Raw genomic sequence first — 23,815 nt, forward strand, 5'->3', positions numbered from 1 at the left:
TCTATCGTAAAGATCATTAAATTTTAAGGAGGATTGAAAATTTATTTCTCTTTTTTAAGCGCCTTAAAATAACTGAGAAGCAATAAAGCAATAAATAATAATATAAAGCAATAAATAATAATAAAAAGTCGGCATGGGGTAGGGTTGGTTTTTCGGCCCTTCTGCTTTACGAAAAGCAGCTATACACACGATTTATATCTTCAAATATTGCTGAATAATTGTTCTACAAGATAAAAATATATTTGAAAGTTTTCCAAAGCTCTCTTGCGCAAGAAGTTAGGTTTTATTTAATTAATAAAGGAAATTCGTAAAGAGCGCTCTAGCAGAGGTTACAGGGGTTCCGTTTTTCGCTTCTAGGTCCAATAAGGTATAAAATAGGGACGATAAAATAAATTTATCGTAAAGATCATTAAATTTTAAGCACGACTGAATATTTTTCACCATTATTAAAGTGCCTTAAAAGAACTGAGAAGCGATAGAGCAATAAATAATAATAAAATACGGCAGTGGGGTGGGGTTGGTATTTCGGCCCTTCTGCTTTACGAAAAGCAGCTACAAACACAATTTATATCATAAAATGTTGCTGAATAATTGTTCTACAATATAAAAATATATTTGAAAAGTTTCAGAAGCTCTCCTCGGCGAGAAATTAGATTTTATTTAATTAATAGATAAAGGAAATTCGAAAAGAGCGCTCTAGCGCATGGAGCAGGGGATTCGGCTTTCCGCTTCTAGGTCCTATAAGGTATAAGATACAGTCGTAAAAATAATTCTATCGTAAAGATCATTAAATTTTAAGGAGGATTGAAAATTTATTTCTCTTTTTTAAGCGCCTTAAAATAACTGAGAAGCAATAAAGCAATAAATAATAATAAAAGTCGGCATGGGGTAGGGTTGGTTTTTCGGCCCTTCTGCTTTACGAAAAGCAGCTATACACACGATTTATATCTTCAAATATTGCTGAATAATTGTTCTACAAGATAAAAATATATTTGAAAGTTTTCCAAAGCTCTCTTGCGCAAGAAGTTAGGTTTTATTTAATTAATAAAGGAAATTCGTAAAGAGCGCTCTAGCAGAATTTACAGGGGTTCCGTTTTTCGCTTCTAGGTCCAATAAGGTATAAAATAGGGACGATAAAATAAATTTATCGTAAAGATCATTAAATTTTAAGCACGACTGAATATTTTTCACCATTATTAAAGTGCCTTAAAAGAACTGAGAAGCGATAGAGCAATAAATAATAATAAAATACGGCAGTGGGGTGGGGTTGGTATTTCGGCCCTTCTGCTTTACGAAAAGCAGCTACAAACACAATTTATATCATAAAATGTTGCTGAATAATTGTTCTACAATATAAAAATATATTTGAAAAGTTTCAGAAGCTCTCCTCGGCGAGAAATTAGATTTTATTTAATTAATAGATAAAGGAAATTCGAAAAGAGCGCTCTAGCGCATGGAGCAGGGGATTCGGCTTTCCGCTTCTAGGTCCTATAAGGTATAAGATACAGTCGTAAAAATAATTCTATCGTAAAGATCATTAAATTTTAAGGAGGATTGAAAATTTATTTCTCTTTTTTAAGCGCCTTAAAATAACTGAGAAGCAATAAAGCAATAAATAATAATAATAAAAGTCGGCATGGGGTAGGGTTGGTTTTTCGGCCCTTCTGCTTTACGAAAAGCAGCTATACACACGATTTATATCTTCAAATATTGCTGAATAATTGTTCTACAAGATAAAAATATATTTGAAAGTTTTCCAAAGCTCTCTTGCGCAAGAAGTTAGGTTTTATTTAATTAATAAAGGAAATTCGTAAAGAGCGCTCTAGCAGAATTTACAGGGGTTCCGTTTTTCGCTTCTAGGTCCAATAAGGTATAAAATAGGGACGATAAAATAAATTTATCGTAAAGATCATTAAATTTTAAGCACGACTGAATATTTTTCACCATTATTAAAGTGCCTTAAAAGAACTGAGAAGCGATAGAGCAATAAATAATAATAAAATACGGCAGTGGGGTGGGGTTGGTATTTCGGCCCTTCTGCTTTACGAAAAGCAGCTACAAACACAATTTATATCATAAAATGTTGCTGAATAATTGTTCTACAATATAAAAATATATTTGAAAAGTTTCAGAAGCTCTCCTCGGCGAGAAATTAGATTTTATTTAATTAATAGATAAAGGAAATTCGAAAAGAGCGCTCTAGCGCATGGAGCAGGGGATTCGGCTTTCCGCTTCTAGGTCCTATAAGGTATAAGATACAGTCGTAAAAATAATTCTATCGTAAAGATCATTAAATTTTAAGGAGGATTGAAAATTTATTTCTCTTTTTTAAGCGCCTTAAAATAACTGAGAAGCAATAAAGCAATAAATAATAATAAAAGTCGGCATGGGGTAGGGTTGGTTTTTCGGCCCTTCTGCTTTACGAAAAGCAGCTATACACACGATTTATATCTTCAAATATTGCTGAATAATTGTTCTACAAGATAAAAATATATTTGAAAGTTTTCCAAAGCTCTCTTGCGCAAGAAGTTAGGTTTTATTTAATTAATAAAGGAAATTCGTAAAGAGCGCTCTAGCAGAGGTTACAGGGGTTCCGTTTTTCGCTTCTAGGTCCAATAAGGTATAAAATAGGGACGATAAAATAAATTTATCGTAAAGATCATTAAATTTTAAGCACGACTGAATATTTTTCACCATTATTAAAGTGCCTTAAAAGAACTGAGAAGCGATAGAGCAATAAATAATAATAAAATACGGCAGTGGGGTGGGGTTGGTATTTCGGCCCTTCTGCTTTACGAAAAGCAGCTACAAACACAATTTATATCATAAAATGTTGCTGAATAATTGTTCTACAATATAAAAATATATTTGAAAAGTTTCAGAAGCTCTCCTCGGCGAGAAATTAGATTTTATTTAATTAATAGATAAAGGAAATTCGAAAAGAGCGCTCTAGCGCATGGAGCAAGGGATTCGGCTTTCCGCTTCTAGGTCCTATAAGGTATAAGATACAGTCGTAAAAATAATTCTATCGTAAAGATCATTAAATTTTAAGGAGGATTGAAAATTTATTTCTCTTTTTTAAGCGCCTTAAAATAACTGAGAAGCAATAAATCATAATAAAAGTCGGCATGGGGTAGGGTTGGTTTTTCGGCCCTTCTGCTTTACGAAAAGCAGCTATACACACGATTTATATCTTCAAATATTGCTGAATAATTGTTCTACAAGATAAAAATATATTTGAAAGTTTTCCAAAGCTCTCTTGCGCAAGAAGTTAGGTTTTATTTAATTAATAAAGGAAATTCGTAAAGAGCGCTCTAGCAGAATTTACAGGGGTTCCGTTTTTCGCTTCTAGGTCCAATAAGGTATAAAATAGGGACGATAAAATAAATTTATCGTAAAGATCATTAAATTTTAAGCACGACTGAATATTTTTCACCATTATTAAAGTGCCTTAAAAGAACTGAGAAGCGATAGAGCAATAAATAATAATAAAATACGGCAGTGGGGTGGGGTTGGTATTTCGGCCCTTCTGCTTTACGAAAAGCAGCTACAAACACAATTTATATCATAAAATGTTGCTGAATAATTGTTCTACAATATAAAAATATATTTGAAAAGTTTCAGAAGCTCTCCTCGGCGAGAAATTAGATTTTATTTAATTAATAGATAAAGGAAATTCGAAAAGAGCGCTCTAGCGCATGGAGCAGGGGATTCGGCTTTCCGCTTCTAGGTCCTATAAGGTATAAGATACAGTCGTAAAAATAATTTTATCGTAAAGATCATTAAATTTTAAGGAGGATTGAAAATTTATTTCTCTTTTTTAAGCGCCTTAAAATAACTGAGAAGCAATAAAGCAATAAATAATAATAAAAGTCGGCATGGGGTAGGGTTGGTTTTTCGGCCCTTCTGCTTTACGAAAAGCAGCTATACACACGATTTATATCTTCAAATATTGCTGAATAATTGTTCTACAAGATAAAAATATATTTGAAAGTTTTCCAAAGCTCTCCTGGGCAAGAAGTTAGGTTTTATTTAATTAATAAAGGAAATTCGTAAAGAGCGCTCTAGCAGAATTTACAGGGGTTCCGTTTTTCGCTTCTAGGTGCACACGATTTATATCTTCAAATATTGCTGAATAATTGTTCTAGAAGATAAAAATATATTTGAAAGTTTTCCAAAGCTCTCTTGGGCAAGAAGTTTTTTATTTAATCAATAAAGAAATTATTACAGGGGTTCCGTTTTTCGCTTCTAGGTCCAATAAGGTATAAAATAGGGACGATAAAATAAATTTATCGTAAAGATCATTAAATTTTAAGCACGACTGAATATTTTTCACCATTATTAAAGTGCCTTAAAAGAACTGAGAAGCGATAGAGCAATAAATAATAATAAAATACGGCAGTGGGGTGGGGTTGGTATTTCGGCCCTTCTGCTTTACGAAAAGCAGCTACAAACACAATTTATATCATAAAATGTTGCTGAATAATTGTTCTACAATATAAAAATATATTTGAAAAGTTTCAGAAGCTCTCCTCGGCGAGAAATTAGATTTTATTTAATTAATAGATAAAGGAAATTCGAAAAGAGCGCTCTAGCGCATGGAGCAGGGGATTCGGCTTTCCGCTTCTAGGTCCTATAAGGTATAAGATACAGTCGTAAAAATAATTCTATCGTAAAGATCATTAAATTTTAAGGAGGATTGAAAATTTATTTCTCTTTTTTAAGCGCCTTAAAATAACTGAGAAGCAATAAAGCAATAAATAATAATAAAAGTCGGCATGGGGTAGGGTTGGTTTTTCGGCCCTTCTGCTTTACGAAAAGCAGCTATACACACGATTTATATCTTCAAATATTGCTGAATAATTGTTCTACAAGATAAAAATATATTTGAAAGTTTTCCAAAGCTCTCTTGCGCAAGAAGTTAGGTTTTATTTAATTAATAAAGGAAATTCGTAAAGAGCGCTCTAGCAGAGGTTACAGGGGTTCCGTTTTTCGCTTCTAGGTCCAATAAGGTATAAAATAGGGACGATAAAATAAATTTATCGTAAAGATCATTAAATTTTAAGCACGACTGAATATTTTTCACCATTATTAAAGTGCCTTAAAAGAACTGAGAAGCGATAGAGCAATAAATAATAATAAAATACGGCAGTGGGGTGGGGTTGGTATTTCGGCCCTTCTGCTTTACGAAAAGCAGCTACAAACACAATTTATATCATAAAATGTTGCTGAATAATTGTTCTACAATATAAAAATATATTTGAAAAGTTTCAGAAGCTCTCCTCGGCGAGAAATTAGATTTTATTTAATTAATAGATAAAGGAAATTCGAAAAGAGCGCTCTAGCGCATGGAGCAGGGGATTCGGCTTTCCGCTTCTAGGTCCTATAAGGTATAAGATACAGTCGTAAAAATAATTCTATCGTAAAGATCATTAAATTTTAAGGAGGATTGAAAATTTATTTCTCTTTTTTAAGCGCCTTAAAATAACTGAGAAGCAATAAAGCAATAAATAATAATAAAAGTCGGCATGGGGTAGGGTTGGTTTTTCGGCCCTTCTGCTTTACGAAAAGCAGCTATACACACGATTTATATCTTCAAATATTGCTGAATAATTGTTCTACAAGATAAAAATATATTTGAAAGTTTTCCAACGCTCTCTTGCGCAAGAAGTTAGGTTTTATTTAATTAATAAAGGAAATTCGTAAAGAGCGCTCTTGCAGAATTTACAGGGGTTCCGTTTTTCGCTTCTAGGTCCAATAAGGTATAAAATAGGGACGATAAAATAAATTTATCGTAAAGATCATTAAATTTTAAGCACGACTGAATATTTTTCACCATTATTAAAGTGCCTTAAAAGAACTGAGAAGCGATAGAGCAATAAATAATAATAAAATACGGCAGTGGGGTGGGGTTGGTATTTCGGCCCTTCTGCTTTACGAAAAGCAGCTACAAACACAATTTATATCATAAAATGTTGCTGAATAATTGTTCTACAATATAAAAATATATTTGAAAAGTTTCAGAAGCTCTCCTCGGCGAGAAATTAGATTTTATTTAATTAATAGATAAAGGAAATTCGAAAAGAGCGCTCTAGCGCATGGAGCAGGGGATTCGGCTTTCCGCTTCTAGGTCCTATAAGGTATAAGATACAGTCGTAAAAATAATTCTATCGTAAAGATCATTAAATTTTAAGGAGGATTGAAAATTTATTTCTCTTTTTTAAGCGCCTTAAAATAACTGAGAAGCAATAAAGCAATAAATAATAATAAAAGTCGGCATGGGGTAGGGTTGGTTTTTCGGCCCTTCTGCTTTACGAAAAGCAGCTATACACACGATTTATATCTTCAAATATTGCTGAATAATTGTTCTACAAGATAAAAATATATTTGAAAGTTTTCCAAAGCTCTCTTGCGCAAGAAGTTAGGTTTTATTTAATTAATAAAGGAAATTCGTAAAGAGCGCTCTAGCAGAATTTACAGGGGTTCCGTTTTTCGCTTCTAGGTCCAATAAGGTATAAAATAGGGACGATAAAATAAATTTATCGTAAAGATCATTAAATTTTAAGCACGACTGAATATTTTTCACCATTATTAAAGTGCCTTAAAAGAACTGAGAAGCGATAGAGCAATAAATAATAATAAAATACGGCAGTGGGGTGGGGTTGGTATTTCGGCCCTTCTGCTTTACGAAAAGCAGCTACAAACACAATTTATATCATAAAATGTTGCTGAATAATTGTTCTACAATATAAAAATATATTTGAAAAGTTTCAGAAGCTCTCCTCGGCGAGAAATTAGATTTTATTTAATTAATAGATAAAGGAAATTCGAAAAGAGCGCTCTAGCGCATGGAGCAGGGGATTCGGCTGTCCGCTTCTAGGTCCTATAAGGTATAAGATACAGTCTTAAAAATAATTCTATCGTAAAGATCATTAAATTTTAAGGAGGATTGAAAATTTATTTCTCTTTTTTAAGCGCCTTAAAATAACTGAGAAGCAATAAAGCAATAAATAATAATAAAAGTCGGCATGGGGTAGGGTTGGTTTTTCGGCCCTTCTGCTTTACGAAAAGCAGCTATACACACGATTTATATCTTCAAATATTGCTGAATAATTGTTCTACAAGATAAAAATATATTTGAAAGTTTTCCAAAGCTCTCTTGCGCAAGAAGTTATTTTTTATTTAATTAATAAAGGAAATTCGTAAAGAGCGCTCTAGCAGAATTTACAGGGGTTCCGTTTTTCGCTTCTAGGTCCAATAAGGTATAAAATAGGGACGATAAAATAAATTTATCGTAAAGATCATTAAATTTTAAGCACGACTGAATATTTTTCACCATTATTAAAGTGCCTTAAAAGAACTGAGAAGCGATAGAGCAATAAATAATAATAAAATACGGCAGTGGGGTGGGGTTGGTATTTCGGCCCTTCTGCTTTACGAAAAGCAGCTACAAACACAATTTATATCATAAAATGTTGCTGAATAATTGTTCTACAATATAAAAATATATTTGAAAAGTTTCAGAAGCTCTCCTCGGCGAGAAATTAGATTTTATTTAATTAATAGATAAAGGAAATTCGAAAAGAGCGCTCTAGCGCATGGAGCAGGGGATTCGGCTTTCCGCTTCTAGGTCCTATAAGGTATAAGATACGGTCGTAAAAATAAATTTATCGTAAAGATCATTAAATTCTAAGGAAAATTGAAATTTATTTCTCTCTTTTAAGCGCCTTAAAATAACTGAGAAGCAATAAAGCAATAAATAATAATAAAAGTCGGCATCTTACACACGATTTATATCTTAAAATGGAAAAGCTCTATTGCGCAAAAAGTTAGGTTTTATTTAATTAATAAAGGAAATTCGAGAAGCAATAGAGCAATAAATAATAATAAAATACGGCAGTGGGGTGAGGTTGGCTTTTTACCTAAATTTTAAGGAGGATTGAAAATTTATTTCTCTTTTTTAAGCGCCTTAAAATAACTGAGAAGCAATAAAGCAATAAATAATAATAAAAGTCGGCATGGGATTCGGCGTTTTGGTCCTATAAGGTTACGGGTAAAAATAAATTTATCGTAAAGATCATTTTTGGCGCCCCTTCTGCTTTACTGAAAAGCAGCTATACACACGATTTATATCTTCAAATATTGCTGAATAATTGTTCTACAAGATAAAAATATATTTGAAAGTTTTCCAAAGCTCTCCTGGGCAAGAAGTTAGGTTTTATTTAATTAATAAAGGAAATTCGTAAAGAGCGCTCTAGCAGAATTTACAGGGGTTCCGTTTTTCGCTTCTAGGTCCAATAAGGTATAAAATAGGGACGATAAAATAAATTTATCGTAAAGATCATTAAATTTTAAGCACGACTGAATATTTTTCACCATTATTAAAGTGCCTTAAAAGAACTGAGAAGCGATAGAGCAATAAATAATAATAAAATACGGCAGTGGGGTGGGGTTGGTATTTCGGCCCTTCTGCTTTACGAAAAGCAGCTACAAACACAATTTATATCATAAAATGTTGCTGAATAATTGTTCTACAATATAAAAATATATTTGAAAAGTTTCAGAAGCTCTCCTCGGCGAGAAATTAGATTTTATTTAATTAATAAATAAAGGAAATTCGAAAAGAGCGCTCTAGCGCATGGAGCAAGGGATTCGGCTTTCCGCTTCTAGGTCCTATAAGGTATAAGATACAGTCGTAAAAATAATTCTATCGTAAAGATCATTAAATTTTAAGGAGGATTGAAAATTTATTTCTCTTTTTTAAGCGCCTTAAAATAACTGAGAAGCAATAAAGCAATAAATAATAATAAAAGTCGGCATGGGGTAGGGTTGGTTTTTCGGCCCTTCTGCTTTACGAAAAGCAGCTATACACACGATTTATATCTTCAAATATTGCTGAATAATTGTTCTACAAGATAAAAATATATTTGAAAGTTTTCCAACGCTCTCTTGCGCAAGAAGTTAGGTTTTATTTAATTAATAAAGGAAATTCGTAAAGAGCGCTCTTGCAGAATTTACAGGGGTTCCGTTTTTCGCTTCTAGGTCCAATAAGGTATAAAATAAGGTAAAATAAATTTATCGTAAAGGACGAGCGATAGAGCAATAAATAATAATAAAAAAATAAAAACAATTTATCATAAAGATCATTAAATTTTAAGCACGATACAGTCGTAAAAATAATTCTATCGTAAAGATCATTAACTGAATATTTTTCACCATTATTAATGCGCCTTAAAAGAACTGAGAAGCGATAGAGCAATAAATAATAATAAAATACGGCAGTGGGGTGGGGTTGGTATTTCGGCCCTTCTGCTTTACGAAAAGCAGCTACAAACACAATTTATATCATAAAATGTTGCTGAATAATTGTTCTACAATATAAAAATATATTTGAAAAGTTTCAGAAGCTCTCCTCGGCGAGAAATTAGATTTTATTTAATTAATAGATAAAGAAAATTCGAAAAGAGCGCTCTAGCGCATGAAGCAGGGGATTCGGTTTTCCGCTTCTAGGTCCTATAAGGTATAAGATACGGTCGTAAAAATAATTCTATCGTAAAGATCATTAATATCTAAGGAAAATTGAAAATTTATTTCTCTTTTTAAGCGCCTTAAAATAACTGAGAAGCAATAAAGCAATAAATAATAATAAAAGTCGGCATGGGGTAGGGTTGGTTTTTCGGCCCTTCTGCTTTACGAAAAGCAGCTATACACACGATTTATATCTTCAAATATTGCTGAATAATTGTTCTACAAGATAAAAATATATTTGAAAGTTTTCCAAACCTTTCCTGGGCAAGAAGTTAGGTTTTATTTAATTAATAAAGGAAATTCGTAAAGAGCGCTCTAGCAGAGGTTACAGGGGTTCCGTTTTTCGCTTCTAGGTCCAATAAGGTATAAAATAGGGACGATAAAATAAATTTATCGTAAAGATCATTAAATTTTAAGCACGACTGAATATTTTTCACCATTATTAAAGTGCCTTAAAAGAACTGAGAAGCGATAGAGCAATAAATAATAATAAAATACGGCAGTGGGGTGGGGTTGGTATTTCGGCCCTTCTGCTTTACGAAAAGCAGCTACAAACACAATTTATATCATAAAATGTTGCTGAATAATTCTACAATATGAAAATATATTTGAAAAGTTTCAGAAGCTCTCCTCGGCGAGAAATTAGATTTTATTTAATTAATAGATAAAGGAAATTCGAAAAGAGCGCTCTAGCGCATGGAGCAGGGGATTCGGCTTTCCGCTTCTAGGTCCTATAAGGTATAAGATACAGTCTTAAAAATAAATTTATCGTAAAGATCATTAAATTTTAAGGAGGATTTGAGAAGCAATAAATAATAAAAATTTATTGCTTTACGAAAAGCATTTACAAACACAATTTATATCATAAAATGTTGCTGAATAGATGTTTTACACTATAAAATTATATTTAAAAAGTTTCAAAAGCTTTCCTCCGCGAAAAATTATATTTTATTTAATTAAAATATAAAGAAAATTCGAAAAGAGCGCTCTAGCGCATGAAGCAGGGGATTCGTTTACAAGATAAAAATATATTTGAAAAGCTCTCTTGGGCAAGAAGTTAGGTTTTATATAATTAATAAAGGAAATTCGAAAAGAATTTACAGGGGTTCCGTTTTTTTCTTCTAGGTCCTATAAGGTATAAGATACGGTCGTAAAAATAAATTTATCGTAAAGATCATTAAATTCTAAGGAGGATTGAAAATTTATTTCTCTTTTTTAAGCGCCTTAAAATAACTGAGAAGCAATAAAGCAATAAATAATAATAAAAGTCGGCATGGGGTAGGGTTGGTTTTTCGGCCCTTCTGCTTTACGAAAAGCAGCTATACACACGATTTATATCTTAAAATATTGCTGAATAATTGTTCTACAAGATAAAAATATATTTGAAAGTTTTCCAAAGCTCTCCTGGGCAAGAAGTTAGGTTTTATTTAATTAATAAAGGAAATTCGAAAAGAGCGCTCTAGCACATGGAGCAGGGGATTCGGCTTTCCGCTTCTAGGTCCTATAAGGTATAAGATACAGTCGTAAAAATAATTCTATCGTAAAGATCATTAAATTTTAAGGAGTATTGAAAATTTATTTCTCTTTCTTAAGCGCCTTAAAATAACTGAGAAGCAATAAAGCAATAAATAATAATAAAAGTCGGCATGGGGTGGGGTTGGTTTTTCGGCCCTTCTGCTTTACGAAAAGCAGCTATACACACGATTTATATAAAATGTTGCTGAATAATATTGCAATATAAAAATATATTGTTTCAGAAGCTCTCTAGGTCCTACAAGATTAAAAATATATTTGAAAGTTTTCCAAAGCTTTCCTTGCTTCTAGGCAAGAAGTTAGGTTTTATTTAATTAATAATTTAGGAAATTCGTAAAGATTTATTTCGCTTTTCTAGCAGCCTTAAAATAACTTAGCAATAAATAATAATAAAAGTCGGCATGGGGTAGGGTTGGTTTTTCGGCCCTTCTGCTTTACGAAAAGCAGCTATTTACAAGATAAAAATATATTTGAAAGTTTTCCAAAGCTTCTAGAAGTTAGGTTTTATTTAATTAATAAGCGTAATGAGCGCTCTAGCAGAGGTTACAGGGGTTCCGTTTTTCGCTTCTAGGTCCAATAAGGTATAAAATAGGGACTATAAAATAAATTTATCGTAAAGATCATTAAATTTTAAGCACGACTGAATATTTTTCACCATTATTAAAGTGCCTTAAAAGAACTGAGAAGCGATAGAGCAATAAATAATAATAAAATACGGCAGTGGGGTGGGGTTGGTATTTCGGCCCTTCTGCTTTACGAAAAGCAGCTACAAACACAATTTATATCATAAAATGTTGCTGAATAATTGTTCTACAATATAAAAATATATTTGAAAAGTTTCAGAAGCTCTCCTCGGCGAGAAATTAGATTTTATTTAATTAATAGATAAAGGAAATTCGAAAAGAGCGCTCTAGCGCATGGAGCAGGGGATTCGGCTTTCCGCTTCTAGGTCCTATAAGGTATAAGATACAGTCGTAAAAATAATTCTATCGTAAAGATCATTAAATTTTAAGGAGGATTGAAAATTTATTTCTCTTTTTTAAGCGCCTTAAAATAACTGAGAAGCAATAAAGCAATAAATAATAATAAAAGTCGGCATGGGGTAGGGTTGGTTTTTCGGCCCTTCTGCTTTACGAAAAGCAGCTATACACACGATTTATATCTTCAAATATTGCTGAATAATTGTTCTACAAGATAAAAATATATTTGAAAGTTTTCCAAAGCTCTCCTTGGCAAGAAGTTAGGTTTTATTTAATTAATAAAGGAAATTCGTAAAGAGCGCTCTAGCAGAATTTACAGGGGTTCCGTTTTTCGCTTCTAGGTCCAATAAGGTATAAAATAGGGACGATAAAATAAATTTATCGTAAAGATCATTAAATTTTAAGCACGACTGAATATTTTTCACCATTATTAAAGTGCCTTAAAAGAACTGAGAAGCGATAGAGCAATAAATAATAATAAAATACGGCAGTGGGGTGGGGTTGGTATTTCGGCCCTTCTGCTTTACGAAAAGCAGCTACAAACACAATTTATATCATAAAATGTTGCTGAATAATTGTTCTACAATATAAAAATATATTTGAAAAGTTTCAGAAGCTCTCCTCGGCGAGAAATTAGATTTTATTTAATTAATTTCAATTATAAATTTACGAGAGCAACTTATTCATTTTTCAAATCAAATCAATTTTTTTCATTTATCATTTATAAATTATATTTAGTCTAAGAATTTTAACATATTCCAGAAAAAAAAATCCAGGACTAATCCATCAATCAAATTGCACACCTTTGTTCGCCTCGTATGATTGACAGGTCGCAAGCTTTTGATCTTTGAACAGGTAAATTTCATTGGTTAGTGACACCTGTCTTACAGGTAAATTACCTGTACTGGACGTCAGTTAACATGCACTACTGAACCTGTCAATCAAATTTCACACCTTTGTTCGCCTCCTATGATTGACAGGTCGCAAACTTTTGATCTATGAACAGGTAAATTCTATTGGTTGATAACACCTGTACTGTACAGGTAAAGTACCTGTACTGGACGTCAGTTAACATGCTCTACTGAACCTGTCAATCAAATTTCACACCTTTGTTCGCCTCGTATGATTGACAGCTCGCAAGCTTTTGATCTATGAACAGGTAAATTCAATTGGTTGATAACACCTGTACAGTACAGGTAAATTACCTGTGCTAGACGTCAGTTAACATGCTCTACTGAACCTGTCAATCAAATTTCACACCTTTGTTCGCCTCGTATGATTGACAGGTCGCAAGCTTTTGATCTTCGAGGTAATTTACCTGTATGGTACAGGTGTCACTAACCAATGAAATTTACCTGTTCGAAGATCAAAATTTTGTGAACTGTCAATCAAACAACAGATCCACAAGTATAAATTTTGATTGACATGAATCTATGAATCATATTTGAATACATTGTATTAGTATATAAAAATTTCATTAATTCATTTCATTTTTATTTACGAATACTTTATTGTGTACTCTTTTTTTTGTATTTGGGCCTCAAATCTTCAGCATAAATATATTTAAAATTATCTATATTGCAAAATTTAAAAACAAAATCAATTAATTTAGATAAAAAGTTTTCATAACACACTGATACCAAAAATAATACCATATCTTAATTTTTAGTGCCCTTTAGCCCCAATAAGGAGTTTTTTGGGAATGCGTTAAAAAATTCTAGGTCCAAATTTAAAAGTTTTGAGGGCATAAAAATCTTAAAAGATGTCCTATGATAAAAGTGATTACATATTTTTCCTCGTCTCATTGAGAGAAAGAAAATGATATAAGGCACATTAAGATAGCTCCACAAATAAAAATTTCATCCCCAAAAAGGAATTATTTCAATGTGGAAATTAAGGTCACAAGAAGTTCCTTAAAATTAAAAAGGTTTTAGGGGTCAATTTTTTTGTTTGTTATCCTATATTGATGTTCTATATATCATTTTTTTTTGTCTTTTCAAGACGAGAAAGAATATGTAATCAGATTTTCTGTAGAGTATATAATAAAAATTTCAGCCCCTAAACTCCTTTAATTTGGACTTAGAAAATTTTCAGTGCGCTATTGAAAATGCTTTTTGGGGCTGATTTCTATAATTTTCCAACTATATAGATATACTTTACATATGATGTTCATCTTAAAAAGCAGAAATTGATTATACAAAAGATAATATAAAATCTTTATTTAAAGGGAGGTTTAGACCCTATGAGCATTTTTTAGAGTGTGAAAAAAAATTTTAAGTCCAATTTCAGAGTTTTAGGGGCATACAAATCTTAAAAGATGTCTTATGATAAAAGTTATTACATATTCTTCCTCGTCACATTGAGACAAAGAAAATGATATAAGGCACATTAAGATAGCTCCACAAATAAAAATTTCATCCCCAAAAAGGAATTATTTCAATGTGGAAATTAAGGTCACAAGAAGTTCCTTAAAATTAAAAAGGTTTTAGGGGTCATTTTTTTTGTTTGTTATCCTATATTGATGTTCTATATATCATTTTTTTCGTCTTTTCAAGACGAGAAAGAATATGTAATCAGATTTTCTGTAGAGTATATAATAAAAATTTCAGCCCCTAAACTCCTTTAATTTGGACTTAGAAAATTTTCAGTGCGCTATTGAAAATGCTTTTTGGGGCTGATTTCTATAATTTTCCACCTATATAGATATACTTTACATATGATGTTCATCTTAAAAAGCAGAAATTGATTATACAAAAGATAATATAAAATCTTTATTTAAAGGGAGGTTTAGACCCTATGAGTATTTTTTAGAGTGTGAAAAAAATTGTAAGTCCAATTTCAGAGTTTTAGGGGCATACAAATCTTAAAAGATGCCTTATGATAAAAGTTATTACATATTCTTCCTCGTCACATTGAGACAAAGAAAATGATATAAGGCACATTAAGATAGCTCCACAAATAAAAATTTCATCCCCAAAAAGGAATTATTTCAATGTGGAAATTAAGGTCACAAGAAGTTCCTTAAAATTAAAAAGGTTTTAGGGGTCATTTTTTTTTGTTTGTTATCCTATATTGATGTTCTATATATCATTTTTTTCGTCTTTTCAAGACGAGAAAGAATATGTAATCAGATTTTCTGTAGAGTATATAATAAAAATTTCAGCCCCTAAACTCCTTTAATTTGGACTTAGAAAATTTTCAGTGCGCTATTGAAAATGCTTTTTGGGGCTGATTTCTATAATTTTCCAACTATATAGATATACTTTACATATGATGTTCATCTTAAACAGCAGAAATTGATTATACAAAAGATAATATAAAATCTTTATTTAAAGGGAGGTTTAGACCCTATGAGCATTTTTTAGAGTGTGAAAAAAAATTGCAAGTCCAATTTCAGAGTTTTAGGGGCATACAAATCTTAAAAGATGTCTTATGATAAAAGTTATTACATATTCTTCCTTGTCACATTGAGACAAAGAAAATGATATAAGGCACATTAAGATAGCTCCACAAATAAAAATTTCATCCCCAAAAAGGAATTATTTCAATGTGGAAATTAAGGTCACAAGAAGTTCCTTAAAATTAAAAAGGTTTTAGGGGTCATTTTTTTTGTTTGTTATCCTATATTGATGTTCTATATATCATTTTTTTTCGTCTTTTCAAGACGAGAAAGAATATGTAATCAGATTTTCTGTAGAGTATATAATAAAAATTTCAGCCCCTAAACTCCTTTAATTTGGACTTAGAAAATTTCTTTAAGTCCAAAATTACAAGAAATAGCATTATTTAGTTTAATAAAATTTTCATTTTTTAAGATGCAAAAAATCTGATTAGATATTCTTTTTCTTCTCAACGAGACAAAGAAAATGATATAAAAAACATTTACCTAGCATAAAAAATAAAAGTTTAATACCCTTATGAGTATGTTTTTCATACGCGACAAAAATTTCGAAGTCCAAATAACAGTATTTAGTATATAAAATCTTTAATTTTTAAGATACAAACATTCTTTTTACATATTCTTTTATGTCTCAATGAGACAAAGAAAATGATATAAAGAACTTTTACCCAGCTTAGAAATTAAAAGTTTTACACCCTTATGAGTATGTTTTTCAAACTCGACAAAAATTTCAAAGTCCAAAAATACTGGAAATAACTGCATAACATTTTTATTTTTAAAGACACAATAAATCTTATTACATATAATTGTTTGTCTCAATGAGACAAAGAAAATGATATAAAGAACTTTTACCTAGCTTAGAAAATAAAAATTTTACATCCTTATGAGTATGTTCTTCAAACGCAACAAAAATTTCAAAGTCCAAATAACAGTATTTAGTATATAAAATCTTTAATTTTTAAGATACAAACATTCTTTTTACATATTCTTTTATGTCTCAATGAGACAAAGAAAATGATATAAAGAACTTTGTTGTAGGTCAATAAATAATATATTTTTTACCAAAGTGGGTACTCAGTACCCACTTTTTCAGTGGGTACTCAGTGCCCGTGGTGTTAATTTTAAAGGGTTTTTTGAATGATTTTTTTTATTTTCCAACTTACAAGAGATCTGATTAGATTTAATTGTTTGTCTTTCAAAGACGAAGAAAATGATACAAAAAACTTTTACCTAGCTTAAAAAATAAAAGTTTTTCATCCTTATGAGTATGTTTTTCATTCGCGACAAAATTTTCTAAGTCCAAAAATACTGGAAATAACTTCATAAAATTTTTATTTTTAAAGATACAATAACTTTTTTTATATATAATTGTTGGTCTCAATGAGACAAAGAAAATGGTATAAAGAACTTTGCACTAACTCAATAAATAAGAATTTTATAGCCAAAATACTTGTATGAATTTCACTCAGTGACTCGGCGTATGAATTTCACGGACTTTCCAACCCGACTTCCGGACGAACCGGACGTCCTACCGAAAAAAAAATTATATATCTGTAATCTACTCGTCCATACCTATCCAATGACACCTCACACATTACGATATGACGACTTTAAAAATTCCCGGATTTTCAGTCCCGACCCCCCCTACAGTCCGGAGGGGTGGGGCCAGAGTTTCCGAAAGTATCCCAAAATGTTTCCCTAGTCAAGTACTATTGCTCCACACTCCGAGTTGGGATCTGGGACCCCCCTAAACGCTGCAAACAGGAGGTGGGTACTCAGTACCCACCGTTTTCAAAAGTGGGTACTGAGTGCCCAGTAGAGGTGGGCACTGAGTACCCACTTTGGCCTAAAGTCAAGCTCTCAAATCATGACCCTCGGTGTAGGATTGGACCACATTGGGGATAGAGAGTTTTATATTGAGGCCATGATTAGTAACATTGACATGGAAGAGTCCTTCAAAATTCTTAAAAGCATGACCATCATAGCCCTTACAGAAAAAACCAATAGAAACTTATAAGTGTTTTATAATCCACTTATTAGAAGTTTATAAGTCACTTATAAATTCTGTAATTTACTAATAAGTGTACTGCAAGTCAAAGTAAGTATAATTGAGGAAGGGATTTCGTTAATACTTCACTTATAAGTAAAGATGAGCTACATATCAGTGAATAATTCACTTATACCTCGCTTATAAGTGAAGATCAGTATTGTATGAGCAAGAATAAGCGTGGACTTTGATTTGTTTCCCTGTAGTAGACTTCTCTCATGGAGCATTATGGGTATTCAAGGTAACCAATCAGAAAATTTGTCTCTGCAGAGATGAGCAACAAGAATTTGAAACTAGGTTAGTGTCAGTGAAAGGATGTTGTTGGAGATTTCAGATTTATTTTGAGTATGCCTTTATATCAGGTACAACAAGTAGGTTCTATTTACATCATCTTTTTATTTTAACTTCCTTTGCCTAAAATTTTGAATCAATTGACTCAGCTGCTTTCAGATCTCATAAATTTGAAAAAGACTTAAGGTCATTAAATCTTGTTGCCTTTTTGTCCAACGTTCTTGTTAGTAAACTGAATTAATATGTAAAGTTTGCATCATCAAAGAATGTACCTCATATGAAAGGGAATTTTTTCATAAAATGTTAACTTGATTATTTCATCTAAAGTGCAAATACATATGTAAATGTAAAAAAAAAAGGCTTTGAACATATCATGCAACCCCTGCATGATTGGAAGTTCTGTTCTAAATTAAGATCTTAAAAGTAGTGTTGTACTTACTTATAAGTGACTTATAGAAGACTAATACTTGATAAAGTATGAAGGGCTAATAAGAGGGTATGAAGACATCTTTAAAAAGCAAAGCATCTGAAGGGGGGGGGGTAACAATATACGTACAAAAGTTTTACATAAGAATATATGATAAAAAAAGTTCTGATGAAAAACAGCAGAGATATATTGACTCAGGTGAGTGTTAATGCCCATGGGCCTCTTGTTCACGATGTCGGCGTCAGTGTTCCAGAACAAGATTCAAGAACAAGTGTATTGGCTGACGTGGTCCACAGGTACTTGTGGACAGGACCCCCTTCTCATATTCAACCCCGGGGGGCTTCTCCACAAATACCTGTGTCGTGGTCATCGTACGTCGTCGTTTTTGTCTGCTATCTATGCTATCATATCTACAGACAATGCAAACACTTTATGGAATATTATGTCTAGCTAATTTTTTAACAAAAAAAGGAAAACAAAAGAACCCATGTCTTTGAGTATAAATCTTTATCATTGAGTCCACTCTGGAGTATAATTGTGAGTTTATTGAGTCTATCCGACAACAGGGGCCACAGACACGGGAGTGGTGAGTCCACATTTACTGCCGTCCACAGTCTGTAGAGAGGGGTTATCACAGCGGGCCTTAGACACGTGACAGCTGTAGGAAATAAAATATACAAACGTGATTATCACGTGAGAGCTGTAGGAAATAAAGTAAACAAACGTGATTATATCACGTGACAACTGTAGGAAATGAAACATGATAATCACGTGACAGCTGAGGTGTGATTAACACAGTTACACTGACCAAATATTCTATGATTATCACAGCGACAAGTGAGAATATTATATGCCTATAAAATAATTGTGCAACGAGTGAATCGGAGTGAGGCGGTGACATGTGACAAATGTAGAAAATAAATGAGGTCACACTATGAGATCCGCCATTTATAAGTATACACCACCGCGGTGTTCATTATACACGGGTTCTAACCTGCTATTGTAGACAACGCCATCAGAACCACATAGTGGAGTCACCACGGTAGGGCAGTTAATGGAGTCCTTATTTTTACAGAAAATGTTCTGGAAGGCGATGGCCTCCGGGCTCTGAGTGGTCGTCGGTGGCATTGTGGATTGAGTGACGGCGCCTGAGCTCCCGACTACTGGTACTGTGGTGGCTGCCGTTCCGGCGGGAGTGGTGGCGCCCGCGGTGGTTGACGTACATGGACCGGTATGGGCAACACTCAGATTCTCGTACATACAGGCGGCGTGCACATACTTACAACTGCAAAAATGAAACATACGACATTGTTAAGTAAATACTAGCTATAGAGTAAGACATACTTTAAAGTACATATAGTTTTGATACGTCCTATTATCCTAGCCTTCCGAGCAGGTGATTTATATTATAGTTGCAAATCCTTTTTTAAGGATTCGTATGTTTGTAGGTTTGTAGCAGTTTGTAGGTTTGTAGCAGCATTATAGCTTTATCTGGCCGAATTCTCTCATGCAGAGAGCTACAGTTCTGCAGCTATAGGAGCATGTATGCCTTAAATGCTATATTTTTAGTTCTTCGAAAATCTGAATGTCTGCATCTGGTAATAAAGCAGACAAACTAGGGTGTTTCTTTCAAAATTTTGCAATTTGTGGCCCCAGAGGCAGGGGCTCAATATGGGGAGGGGGTGGACTCTATTGATAATGACATTTTTAACGGACTTAATGCAGTTATATGTATGATAAACAAGAGTGTCTCTTCCAAAATTGTGATTTTCAGGGACTCATGTGATAGGGTTGTGATCTATTAATTCATGTAATTATTCAATGTATATTGTGAAGATGCATTCATGTTTGAAAATATTTTTTTCTGCTTGTATGCCTCTCGGAGGCAAACAGAGTACAAAGTATTGCCCATATGATTTTGAAAACGCACTTAGTTTCTGAAATGATTTTTTGCATGTTTTGTTCGTAAAACTTGCTTTTTACATAACTGATCATGGTCCCAAACACTCTTATTACCGCTTTATAATTGTCACATGGCGGATCATAATCCCACAATATGTCTTTGATTTCCTGTTTTGTACCTGACTATTATTGTCACATACTGCTCTTGGTCCCAAGAGTCTTAACCCTTTATCATGTTTATAATTGTCACATGTTGATCTTGGTCCCACAAAGTCTTAACCCTTTATAATTGTCACATGCTGATCTTGGTCCCACAAAGTCTTGAATACACTTTTTACCCCTTTAATATTTTAACGGTGTGACAGTTGGGGCGAGCGCAGTTGTACCTTCAAATATACACCTGAGAAGTTGATCCACCACTTCAAACGTTAAATCGCACGAGACATCTAGACTGTGACGTCACACGAGAGCTCGTCAGGGTTTACGGAAACAATTTCGTCTATTTGAAATCGTCTGTTTGAAACTATAGACCTAGTGCAATTTTTGTCGAAATACATTGCAGTTATTTTTTGTTTCTTTTGAAGATTTCTACAAACTGAAAGCCTTAATGTTATGCTTTACGTTATTATTTATTTATTTATTCGCACAAAGGACATTGAGTAGTAAAAGAAATTTTGGGAAGGTTTCACAACAAAATATGCCTCATGTACAGATTTCATCCCGAATTTCCTCTCTTCTTACACGTTAGTCTATTGAGGTCGCTTCGCGAGCGTCACTCGCTGCGCTTGCTGTAATTTTCAATAGCCTGGTCCCCCTGTCTCATCCTTGCCAAGGCACGCGGAAGCTGTGCCTTGTGTAGCTTACAGTTTAAAGATAACTATACATAATTGTAATACTTCACCTTTTTTTCTGACGGAAAAGCCCGATTCATTATCTGATTGTTCTAAATTAAGACAATGGAGTTTTTTTTACGTCTAAGCACAACTAAAGATAGACTCTAATAGATTGGTCAATTAAGCCAATCTTACAAATTCCAGAAACAACTTAACAAGAGTTAATTTACACTAAAAATAATGAATAAATCCATTATTCTAATGCAATTGTTTTGTAAAACACTCTGTGATTGGCTAATGCACTGAATAAATCCATTACGCGTCGCCGGTAAAACTCAGTTTGCGACCGTTAAATCAGCATTAACGGTCGCAAATACCAAATTAGAAGATAGTTATTCCCTAATTTATAAAAAAAAATCTGATGTGTATGGCTTTTAACCTAACAGTTCTTGACAAAGATGACCCAAAGGACCAAGCTACTTCACATCTTCACATTCGGATCTCCCTGGATTTCTTTATACAATATAAACTTTGAGTTATTTTCTATATTCATTTTAACTCCGCTGTATCTTCCTTGCTACATAGCCAAAAAATTCTGTTCTGAAACCAGCTCATACAATGCCTAAATCGGCATTTTCTCCATGTTATATAGAGTCTCTCCCCCTCTCCAGTAAAGGTCTGAAATGTTCCATTGGGCCAAAACTCCAATAGGTCAACACAAAATTTACTAATGTGTCTATAAAGTACACTTCACAAAACAATTATAACTTTATCACACTGCAGCCTCGATAAACATTTAAAAATAAATCACTTGATCACGGACCTTCCTTTCTGTATTTTTTGCTACGACTCACCTATCTTTTTTAAAAGATAAACTTCTACACCGTTATCATGTTTATAATTTCCAGATACTAAACTTGGTCCCACAAATTTTTTTATTAACCCTTTGAACTCTTTTTATCACTTACTGATTAGAGTAGGTAACCCCGTCACTTCCGCACACCATTTCGTCGCCATTAGTAGTATGATACTGGCAGTCTACTAACAGGAGATCTAGACACTGGTGTCTGCCGAAGTGGGCGTCCAGTCCCTGTATCTCGGAGTCTATGTGAGTCTGAGAGTCGGGTTGGTAGTTATTATGCCCACCTCCATGGCCGTGCTGAGCACCTGTCATATAAAATCAAAGGACTGAAAGTCGTGAAAAATCAAAGTATTCGTGCAAAATCGAAGTACTGAAAGTACTCGACGAGAAATAAGGTAATTGTACGAAATAGTTTAAGCAGAGGGGAACTATATTGGAGTTCGGGAACTTAAGTTTAAAAAGAATCTCCTCGATGAATTTTATAAAATGACAGATTGCTTGAGTTAAATGGGATATTGACCAAAATTAAATCACCGCCAACCTCTGAAAATAATATTCATGAACTATTTGGCTATAATGAAAAGTATTACGGCTCAAATTCATAAACCATTACAAATTAGGAGCAGAGAAAACACTGATCTCTAAAACATCAGAGGTGGGATCGGGTGCCATGGAGGAGTGAGCATCCCCTGCCGACCGGTCACACCCGCCGTATGCTCCTTGTTATAAAGCATCTTTTATATGAATTTTATGTTGTCATGACTTACAACCGCTTCACCTTGCTAAATTAAATAGCCTTTCCTGTTTCTTATCATTTGTAAAAATGACAGAAATTCGGTCTAACAACGTAATCGAAATGCAAGAGATTCCATTTGCTTGGTTCTAAATCCAAGAATATCAATATTAATAACTGTTAAAATATTTGAATGGAAAAAATGTCTAGAATATCCTACATGTGTTTTGAGAGACGGGTCATATCATCTTGGAGCCAACTGACCTAAGTTGATAAAAAAAAAAAAATTAGTAGCAATTGATTTGCTCGAAACTTTGAAGTGATAGTTGTGGGTCATTTGAAAGAGACTTAATAACATAAACCTCGTGTCACGGTGGACGTTGGCACGATAAAGATCCTCCTTGTCCAATGGCCGTAACTTCTGAGTAAATACAAAATTCAAAATTTGAAGCCCTTCAGCGGTATATGATGACGTCTTTATATGAGTGAAATAATCTCGAATGAGACGCCAAACAACATACACTTAATCAGTCATATTTTGAATTTAAATGTACGAACAACCTTCAACGTTGGCTGGTATATATTATATTTGATTTCACGTTAATCACTGTTTTAATTTATTTACAATCACTGTGATTTCGTGAAATCAAATTTAGTATGTTACATTTACTGCTCCCCTGTGGGTTGCGTCACCAAATCATGCAACTTGAATCTTTCTCAGATATTTTAAACAAAGAATTGAAAAAAATTAAAAAGAACAATATTAGATAGGGAAATTTCATTGCAATTTTTGACAAGCATGGTCATACGTGGTATTACTGCTAAAAACCGTTTCTATTTGGTGAAACAAAAGTAAAACCATGGTCTCACAAAAAGGACTTGAACTGTCAGAAAAATGACGCAAGATCTGATATTGTTTAAAGGTACTTACTGACGAATCCAATATCAAGAATGGCATGCAACTTTGTACAAAGAAGGCCATACTAAGTTTTAATGCTGAAAGCCTTCTAATGTGTCTTATGGAAGCAAAACGATTGCTAAAAAAAGCTTCCCGCCGTCGATTTGAATGAAAAAAAAGCAGATTAACAGGTATATTTACTTACTGACGAATCCAATAGCGAGAAAGACAATGATTAACTCCATAGCTGTATAAGTTTAGACTGAGGAACTCTGGTCTAGATATCAGACTGCTATGTATCTCTTATCACTCCACAAGGACGGCGCGTGAGTTAAAGACATTCTCTTTTTATCGTACAATGACAAAGATCTCTGTCAAAAC

The 23,815-nt window shown here is 33.0% G+C and overlaps 1 protein-coding gene across 1 annotated transcript; it reads right to left on the reverse strand.

The window, feature by feature from the left end:
* Positions 1-18,694: 18,694 nt before the first annotated feature.
* LOC134241468 (agrin-like) lies at positions 18,695-23,746 on the reverse strand. The gene is made up of 4 exons (XM_062723505.1): positions 23,640-23,746; positions 21,910-22,108; positions 19,201-19,491; positions 18,695-18,864 (listed from the first exon to the last, which is right to left on the reverse strand). Exons 1-4 carry the CDS (start codon positions 23,677-23,679, stop codon positions 18,759-18,761), a joined length of 636 nt encoding a protein of 211 aa, XP_062579489.1. The 5' UTR covers positions 23,680-23,746; the 3' UTR covers positions 18,695-18,758.
* Positions 23,747-23,815: the final 69 nt, after the last annotated feature.

The sequence above is a fragment of the Saccostrea cucullata genome, unplaced genomic scaffold, assembly GCF_032062105.1.
Source record: "Saccostrea cucullata isolate Sc308-1 unplaced genomic scaffold, CSIRO_AGI_Scuc_v1 ctg2914, whole genome shotgun sequence".
NCBI lineage: Eukaryota > Metazoa > Mollusca > Bivalvia > Ostreida > Ostreidae > Saccostrea > Saccostrea cuccullata.